This window comes from Lepidothrix coronata, unplaced genomic scaffold (genome assembly GCF_001604755.1).
Source record: "Lepidothrix coronata isolate B3197 unplaced genomic scaffold, Lepidothrix_coronata-1.0 Scaffold99, whole genome shotgun sequence".
In the NCBI taxonomy this organism is placed as follows: domain Eukaryota; kingdom Metazoa; phylum Chordata; class Aves; order Passeriformes; family Pipridae; genus Lepidothrix; species Lepidothrix coronata.
Genome location: NW_016690279.1, coordinates 2,300,784 through 2,310,352, shown reverse-complemented (window position 1 = coordinate 2,310,352; position 9,569 = coordinate 2,300,784). Strand labels below are relative to the sequence as shown.

Genomic DNA, 9,569 nt, shown 5'->3' with positions numbered 1-9,569 from the left:
ATTCAAAGAGAAGGTAAGAGTTGTGGGATACTGGGGGGGTTGTGCTTATTTTTTTTCCTAAAGGCATTAAACAGCTGTTCTAAACAACGAGCAAGTGCAGGATTTGGATCCAAAGTACTCCAGCCTTGGTTGTACATGATGCCCACCTGCTTCAGCTTTCCCCAGCTACAAGCCACAGGCAGGACAAGAGATAACAGGGCAGGGGGAACAGGATCAAACAACAAACACTGCTGTTGGAGTGGAAGAAGAATTAAAGAATGAAGCACCTGAGTGGTTCACTCCAGGTTTTGCCGTGCTCTGGTTTCCCCTGTCTCCACTGCTCACCCTAAGGCTTTGTGCCCCAGATGCTCAGTACTGAGTACATAAGTAACAACTCTGTTTGCAGGAAGTCAAGTTGCCCCTTCTGAACACCAGCTGCTCCTCCCTGACTTGTTTCTTGGAATTTGCCTCAATGGATTTGTTCCCTCCTGCTGCTGCAGGAGCAGAGTGTTGATGGTAGTGAAGGTAAGAGGAAGAACACCTGACTGCCAAAGGAGAGCAGTATGACCCAGCACCACTGGGTCTACATCCTTTGCTGTAGAAGCTTGCCCACCACCTGGAATCCATCCAGTGGGATCTGTGGGGCTGGCAGGGCCCTGGGTCCCCTGCTCACATTGTAGAGCACATCCCCCACTAGTTACAGCTCCCATGTCCCTCTGCAGCCAGGAGGGCACAGAGCTCCAGCAGCATCCTTAAAACACAGACTGCCTTGGACTGCCCAAGAATATTGCTGTGTTTCTCTGACATATTCAGAAATCACTTGCAAACACCCCTCTGTTCCAAATACTTGCAGGCTTGTACTGAAACTGCAAAACTAACATTCTGAACCACAAAAGAAGAAATTGTGCTGTCAAGCAAAAGCCAGGACAAACAACTTCTACCATGCTGTAAGCTCTACAACACACTTTAATACTCTGGAATTACACACTTCTACCCACAGAGCTGCTTACAGGTACCTTGGGGAAAGCTTCAAAGCAGGAGTTGCTATAAATCCCTTTTGTCCTGCCTTGACACTCTCCCTCAATCAAAATATTTTTGCTCTCTGTGTCCTTAGAAAAGGGATTTACACATAACACAGGAGTTACTCAGGAATCCAGATGTGTGCAAGACAAGTCATGCAACTGTGATTATTCTTCAGCAGGGGTTTCACCGTGTCCTTAAAGCAAAAGGGCCAGTACAGGGCAGGTCTCCCTTATGCCTGTGACAGGACAGACACCACCCCCCTGCACCTCACAGAACAGTGGTAAAAATGCCCATCTTGTTCTCAGTGCCCAAATCAAAAACTTGGAGAGTTGATCTGGTGGAAAGAGTCAGCAAAGTAAACAGGTTTCCTTCCAGTAGCCATAGAAGAGTGGGAAGAGTCCAACATTTGCCATTTTTCCAGAATTTATCACTTTTCCCTAAATCCTCTGCCCCATACCTATAAGCTCCCAAATTCTCCAGACAGCCAGATCTGTCTCTGTGTCTTGAAGCAGAAGTGGACAGGCATTATTCCAAATTACAGACCAACAGGAACACCCAGGAGATTCTGCCAAGCTCTCCCATGTCCCACAGGCACAGGATGGAGCCGAGTGTCTCTGAGCTCTGCACAGGATATTCCTCAGGTTTGGAAAAAGGATCAGAAAGATGCCAGGGCACAAACTGCCACTGCCTTTGATGGGATACTCACGGAGCTGCAGTTTATAAGTTCACCCAAGTGACGATGAGGGGGATACTGAGGATGGAAACGTTGGGAACGTGGGTCCAGGCAGAGCTTTGGGCCATGCTGGGGCTGCAGAGGTCGAACAAGCTGCCTTGAAATCTGTTTTTTCGGGACTCCCTTCTCAGTGTCTCCCAGACAGCTGCTGCTTCCTTCTGGCATTCCCAGAGTGCCGTCAGGGCACAGGTGTGGAATTCATCCCAGTACCTGCAGCCAGGGGAGACACCACACTGTCAGTCCCAGGCAGAGCCTCTCTGCCCCAATCTGCCCTCTGAGCAGCAACAACCCCTGTGTTTTGTGCAAGTTGCCCAGACTATTCATCCCCTCCATCATCTGCCAGAGTATCTTGGCTAAAACTCCAAACCTCAAAACACTGAAATTATTTAATCTTCCCCCCCCCATCTTGGGAAGTCAATAAAATTCATTATTTTCCATCAACAAATGTTTCCCTTCAGCACCAAGCACCCTGAGTATCTCACACAGGCTGCAAACAAAGGCCCAGTGCATCTCATTCATTGCTTTCTCCAAGCTTTCTCCAAGAGGAGTCAAGGGCAAATGGGAGCACAAAGCACAGCTCCCACAGAGCATTGCAGCATTAACTGAGGTATGAGCAGGGGCAGGAGGAGTTATTCACTGTGTTCTCATTAGAATCATCTCTGTTTATCTGCTGGGTATTGCCTGTGTGAGTAGATGTTCAGTGTACAGAGGCTTCTGGGAGGAAAAAACCAAGACAGGCAAAGATAACCCATAGTCCTGCAGGAATAAACTGGGAGCTGCTCACTGAAGACCCCTTTGCCTGCTTCTCCTGTGGACAGCTACTTGGGTTTTATTTTCTCTTCCAGACTAGAACCAGGCAGGGAAAAGCCCCAGCAGAAACAGGGCTGAAAACCACAGCCCCCAGGAAAACTCTCATAGGAGGGACACAATGACACCACCCCACCCATCCCAACACACAGGGGCCGGTGCCACACGGGGTGACCCCATGATGCATTCACCCAGAGCAGTATCCAGCCAGCCAAGGCTTTATCCCTTCCTTGAGCTCCTTCCTTACCTTTGGTGAAGCCCCGTGGGGGCTCTATAGCAGCTGGTTTTGAGCCCTTTCCAGTGAGCTCCCTGCCCACCAGTGCCAGGCTGAGCAGGGTGGGGTGGGTTCCAGCTGTCTGGGACAAGGACAGCAGGGACCAGGCTGGGCCATGTCCCCCCTATATGGTGTGAGGGAGGACCAGAACAAGCACCCTCCTCGGTTTTTTTGGCTGCTGCATATGGGACAACCAGACTCTGTACCAGACTCCCCAAGGCTGCTCTTGGTGCTGCTTTGTGACAGGGAGGGCACCCGTGGCCTGGCAGGTTCTGTGTCCTCCCGAGCACGTCTGTAAGTCCCAACCCAGCTGAATTCACAGTCGGGATCTCTGTTTTGTAGGTATGCACTCAGGAAATAAAACAGCAGGAGCCCAAGTCTTAGGAAATGCCACGGGAACCTCTGGAAGTGGTTCCTCTCCGAAGTTAAAACTTCCTCATAGGACAGATAATGCTCTATGACACACTTGCCACTGACCTTCCCCCATGATTTCTTTCAGAGAGAGTTTCTTATACCTGAAAAGTAAATCTTCAAAGGAGTGCATGCCCTGACACCCAACACTGGGACAAGGCAGGCACCAGCCACAGGCAGCACCCCCTGACTCCCAGGGGGCTTCCCAGGCTGTGCCAGCCCCCAGCCCAGAGCAAGCTGCACCCCCAGACACCCCTGCCCTCCCCTGCACCTCAGCTCTGCTGTCCTGTCCACATGGGCTGGGGCTTGGCACCATCTCCAGCCCCCAGCAAGCTGGGACTGCCCAGAGGACAGGAGCAATTGCTCTGTCACCTTCCCTGTGTGTGCCAGGACACCAGGCACATGTCCCACCCCTGGGGAAGGGGCTGCAGCCCAGCTGGATGAGTGGGGACCCTGCACACTGGAAGGGCACAGCTCGGGGTTGTGTGGGTGCCCTGTGCTGGAGATGACACCCTGTGCACACAGGCAAACACGAACACTCTGCTTGCTTAGCTGTCCTACGGGGGCTCACATCGGAACACCAGCTGTGGGAGAGTTCATTAAACCGAGTCACTGTGGCAGAATAAATGTTCCCAGATAATGGGAAAACCTGGTGCCAACCCAGGCAAACTCTGGCACTCCTGAGCTGCAGCAGCAGAAGGCAGCTCTGCCAGGTGAGAGTTAAACCTGGCCCATGTCTTCAGGCAAGAGAAGGTTGGAGGAAGGTGAAGGGGGATGGCAGCTCCTGCCTGGATCGGCTTTCAGCAGGATGGCAATTCCCAGTGCTTCACCCTTCACAGCCCCCATCTGCTCAGGCAGACTGTTGGTAAGCGAGTTGCTGCTCTAGGGCAGCACCACACAGAGCTGAGACACCACCAGCTCCCACGGCAGCTCCTGGTTCCGTGTCCATTCCTCACCCACACTCCTGGAGAGGGGACCACAGCACCAGGAATGCAAACAGTGGTGGATAAGACTGAGGGTCAAAGGCAAATAATTCAGAAGTACCTGGCAGGGAGCAGGGACATCATCAGCTTGCTCCTCCAGGCACAGCAAGCCTGGCTAGCAGTGCATTAGGACCAGGAGAAGAAGCTGGCATGTCCCTGAAGGTGCAGAGCAAGGAAGATCCCAGGACCTGTTCTTCAGTGGTTTGTGCCCCAGAGCTGTCAGAAAACCTCAATTTGCACATTTCACAGGAGCTTCACACTGCTGCTCCTCCAGCAGTCAACAGCAGCACGGGCTGGGCTGCCTGCTCAGGTGTGTTTTCATACCAAGAAGCCTCATTTAACAAAACAAAAAAGGTATCAATTGCTGTCCAAACCAGAGCAGGCCCCATTTCAACCCAGCCTTAGGCACGTCCCAGAGACACTGTTCATCCTGAGCCAGGCTGTCTCCTGGAGAAGGGGGAATACAGAGCAGGTCACAGCCCAGAGGATGGTTTCCAGCAGCTTGGAAAACCTGATCCCAGGGCACTCAGTCCTCTGCCTGGCCCTGCCAGGTTTCCACTGCCCCCAGGCATGTGGGTTTTCCCTTCACTGCTGTCTGCATTTCCTTGTAACTCCTGTTCACTCCCCACAGCTCACTGCTGGGGACACAGGGCTGCCTCCATCTCTGCAAACACTTCCACCTTGCTGCTTCTTTCCCCAAACCTGCCCACCACCACCCCTCCTTACCCAGCCCTTCTTCAGTTCTGCTCAAGTTAACACTCTCCTGACACCATCATCTCAGGGCATCGCTACAAACTTAGGAAAACCAGGTCTGGGCAAATCCAAGCCTGAAAGACAAAGGGTCAGGGCCGGGAGGGACAAGGCTGGCTTTGGCAGCAGGACCCACCAGGGGCTGGGTGCAGGCTGCTCCTGGTAGCGCTGGGCCCTGGGGCAGAGCAGCCACCTGCACATCGCTGCCTGAGACCCGGGGTCCAGGGGAGACTTTCCTGGGGAGCAGAGCGGGTCAGGTCCCACCAGCCCTGCTCCTCCCTGCTGCAGGAGTGCAGAGGCTGGCAGGACAAGTTCTAGGGGCTGGAGCTCCTTGACCAGGGAGACAAACTCCAGTGGGAGATAAGCAGGAGATGGACAGATGGACAGACAAAGGAAGGGAGCTCACCAGGTCTATCTGAAAGCAGAGTAAGGTGTGGAACACATGGGTATGTGCAGGCACGACAGGACCCGGGAGGGCTGGAGGAGAAGACTTCACACAAGGGCAATACCAAAAGCCACGCTGGCCATGCACTGTACTCACCTGCAGACTCGGTGCAGCCCCTGCAGCTCGATGCCCTCCTCCTCCTCGTAGGTGGCCATGCTGTCCCCCAGCTTGAGGACGCAGTCCGAGAGGCCCCGGTAAGCGTCGGCGCAGGCGGGTCCCGCTGCCAGCAGCCCGGCCAGGTGCCCTGCCAGCACCGGGGGGCCAAGTGAGCAGGGCATCTCTGGGGATGGAGCCCACCTCCGCCCTGGGGTGTCCCGGCCCCTGCCACGGCGGACGGCCCCGAGCCCCCGCCGGCCCCCGCCCGAGCCCGGCGCTGCCGGTGTTCGCCGAGAGCCCGGTGGGCACGGGGTGACCCCCGCCCAATCTGCCCGGGATGAGCTCCCGGCCCGAGGCGGCGGGCAGGGACCGGCGGGGGGCACGGCCGGGGAGAGCCGCAAGGACCCGGCCCGGGATGGAGGGAGAGAAGGAGGGAGGGAGGGAAGAAGAGAAGGAGGGAGAAAAGGAAGGGAGCCCTCATGGCATCGACCCCCTCCCAGACAGCCCAGACACCCCCTCACCCAGGGCGAGGAGCAGCACGGCCGGACCCCTCCGCTGGCCCATCCCGCCGCCGGCTCCGCCCGGGCTCGGGCTCCAGCCCCGCTGCCGGTGCCCGCACCCCCGGGGCCGGCAGCGCTCCCCTCTCTCCCGCCTCCGCGGGGAGGGCACCCGACCCCGGTCGCCGCTAATAAGCGGCTTCGGCCGCGGCTAATTAAGGAGGAGGCTGGGCCGAGGCTAACGAGCGCTCGGGGGCATCCCCGGGCCCAGCCCCCGCACCTCCGGGATCCCGCACCCCTGCCCCTCCCAGCATCGCATCCCCCGGCGCTCTCTGCAGCACCCACGGCTCCCACCCCCTGCACCCCCTCCAGGACCCTGCACCCATGGGGCCCATGGCACCCCGGCACCAGCACCCTCACACCAAAGCCCCCCAGCCCCTCCCCATCACAGCCTGCACTGCCCACCCCACGTGTCCCCCCGAGTGGGGGACATGGGCCTGTGCCCGCTGCCAGCAGCAGGAATCCAGGCAGGGCAAGGATTCCTCACTGGGCTTTGGGCTCTGGACTGGCACAGGTTAAGTCAATGCAGGGTGGGAAGCAAAGCCCGGAGAGCTTGGAGGTTCAAAGCCTTAAACATCAGCACCTACAGCTCCAAAACCTTCTGTCCAGATCCTGCCTCCAGCCATTCCCAAGGCTGCCATGGCCTTCAGGGCATCCACTGGGATTTTGCATCCCCTCGGCCTGATCCCGGCTCTCACCCCAGGAGTCCCCTTTGCTCCCACAGGAAGGGAAGCAGGAGGTTTCCTGCCTGCTTTGGGGGCTTTGCTGCAGGGGCTGGTCACCCACCCTGGAGCTGCTCCATGGGGTGCCTGGGCCAGGCCAAGGGGCCATCCCCCATCTCAGTTCAGAGATCCCTGTGCTCCAACAAGCACAGGCTCCAAAGCAAACCCTGGGAATGGGGACACAGCATCCGTGTCACTCTGGCAAAAATTTATTTACAGACAAGCACCACGTGCCCCATCTCCATTGGTCTTGGAAGACAAGCAAGTGGCACAGTTATTTCAGTCAGGCTGTTGATGCACATTCCATGTGCCACCAGCCTGGGATATGCAGGGGAGTGTCTGACCCAGAGGTGCCACTGCATCCCCACACGCAGGGTATGTGGCAGTCCCCAACACAAGCCACCATCCTCTGCACTACCACAGCCCCTGTTACCCAAAGCAACTCCAGAGCCCTGGAAATGTTCCTGCAGAGCAGAACTGGCCAGCCCTGAGTGGCTCCTGGATTCCTGAGGGCTGGATCAGTACCTGACTTCTTCAACAAAGGGGTTCAATGGCTGGGAAGGGTTGGAACAGGTGAACCCCAGCTCTGCCATTGACATGCTGCAAGGCCTTTATCACCTCTGTTGATGCAGGAGGATTAAAAAAAGCTGCCTGGCCCAGTGAAGTTGGTGCATTTACTGGGGGCAAACACATCACTGCTGAACATGGCTTGCAGCATGGCTGGGAAGGATCCAGCCTGCCCAAACTATGGGGCAAGAAGGCAAGAGTGCAGGGCAAGGGGGCTTCCCTCAGCCCAGCCTGATGCAGGACTTCCCCTCACTCTGTTCAGGTGTCTGCCCAAGTGCTCCAGGAATGCCCCTTCTTCACCCAGAGCTGGAGCTGGATGTTCTGCTGCCTGCACACCCCCTCCCAGCTCTAGCAGCTCCCATGCCAGCAGCAACCATGGGTTGGGGCCCCAGGATGTGGGGACACGAAATCCCAGGGCTTCGCAGGAGCCTCCCCCAGGCTCCAGACCTTTAGCACTGGGACTGGGATCCTTCCCCTGGGACAGGGCATGGCCAAGGAGCCGGCTGGCTCCTGGCACAGGGCGGTGCTGTGAACGCCATCCAGGCTCCCCCCACCGCTCCTCACCCGCGGAGATGCTCCGTTTCTCAGCAGCCACATTCCTTCGAGGGTGTTTACGGCTCTTCTGTCTCCCCACCATCTCAGGCTGAAATCGCCCCTTTTAAGGGAGCCACAGGGCCATGAGTTGCTGGAGCCTTGCCTGCTGCAGGCTGCTTCCCTGAGATGTATCGCCTCATTTACTGGGAAAGCAGCCTTGCCTTGCCTTGCCCCTTGTTTTTCTCTTGACTCCACAATTTCCTGGTGGAGTCAAGCTGCAGCTCACTCCCAGCCCCATCCACGCACGCCTCCTAGAGAATAAGATCTATTTTCACCAGCAAATGATTCACCTGCACCGGGAACTGGTTTGCCTTTCCCTGAGCAGCCAATTTCTCCCCAGCTCCATCCTCACCCCACAACTCCTGACTCACCTCCCAAACCTCTAAGAGACGGGAAAAACCTGAGTGGGAAGGTCAGGAGGAACATGTCACCTTACATTTTCTCCTGATGACAGGTGCACTTCGATGCTGGTCCCCTGGGGATATGGGCAGGAGCTGGGCTCTGTGTCGTGGAGACAATAGGTGTCATTCCAACCCAGGCTGGTGACCCAGGGACCTGAACACTTGTGGTTAGGGTGAGGGTTGTTGACACAAGACAGTGCTGTGAGCCTGCACTGGAGGCACAAGGGAGGCAGGGATGCTGCAGCAGCTGAGACAGACCCTGCAGGTACCTGGCAAGGCTTATTCTTAGGGCTCCCTACCAGAAGTGGAGACTCTCCACTGACTCCAGCGTCACCTCTGTCCCCTCTCACCTTTTGGCCGGGGGCAGGCACGCTTTGCTATGAGGGGAAAAAAAATCATTACGTGGAGCTGGCTTGCCTGCAATGGTTTAATTGCAATAAAATGTGTGCCCCGCTGAGCGGCACGGCTTGTGCTGGAGAGCCAGGATGAGTCAGGCTCCGTGCAGATGATATCACTGCTTTTCCAACACCCTCCCAGGAAGGCAGGACGGAGGGGCCACAGCAGTGAGGGGCCTGGGAACGTGTCACTCTGCACGGGCAGCACCCTCATGTGCTGTCCCCACAGCGGGGATTTGGGATGCAGTGAGCCCGAGGGAACTCTGGGTGCTCCGGAAACTCGTGTGTGCACAAACAGCCCCCACGCCTCGCAGCAGTAACTGGTGCCAATCGACACAGACATGTCACATAGCAGAGACCTGAGCTAATCCCGCGGCCCTGCCTGCTCGCCTCCCTGCTGGCAAGGCAAGGCAGGGCAGGGCAGGGGGGCAGCAGGGACGGTGGGGAAGCCGGAGGCCACAGGGAGCTGTGAGCAAGCCAGCGCTGGCAGGTACCCAGCAGAGATTTGCTGCTGCAGCTCCTCAGAGACCATAAATCCCCACTCTTGCTACACCAGCCTGGTCCCTGCCAGCCACAGTGCTGGCATCCCACACTGTGGTGGAAACCATCAGGCAGATCTGAGGGTGCTTATAGATAGGGATCAACATTTAGGTGGACAAAACCACCTGCTGAAGGCAGCAGCTACGGGCAAGCGCACAGGGTGCAGGCTCCGGGTCCCCAGCTCAAAGCCGGTTTTTGGCAGCAGGAGGTCCCAGGGGGTGTAGAGGGGGACAGCAAAGCAACAGTAGCCAAAATAGAGCTGGGACACAAACAATACCGAGTTATCTTTTGT

The 9,569-nt window shown here is 56.9% G+C and overlaps 1 protein-coding gene across 1 annotated transcript; it reads right to left on the bottom strand.

The window, feature by feature from the left end:
* Positions 1-839: 839 nt before the first annotated feature.
* LOC108501040 (neuritin-like) lies at positions 840-6,065 on the bottom strand. The gene is made up of 3 exons (XM_017822562.1): positions 6,023-6,065; positions 5,502-5,649; positions 840-1,945 (listed from the first exon to the last, which is right to left on the bottom strand). The coding sequence occupies exons 1-3, from the start codon at positions 6,063-6,065 to the stop codon at positions 1,720-1,722; spliced, it is 417 nt and encodes a 138-aa protein (XP_017678051.1). The 3' UTR covers positions 840-1,719.
* Between the last annotated feature and the right edge of the window lie 3,504 nt (positions 6,066-9,569).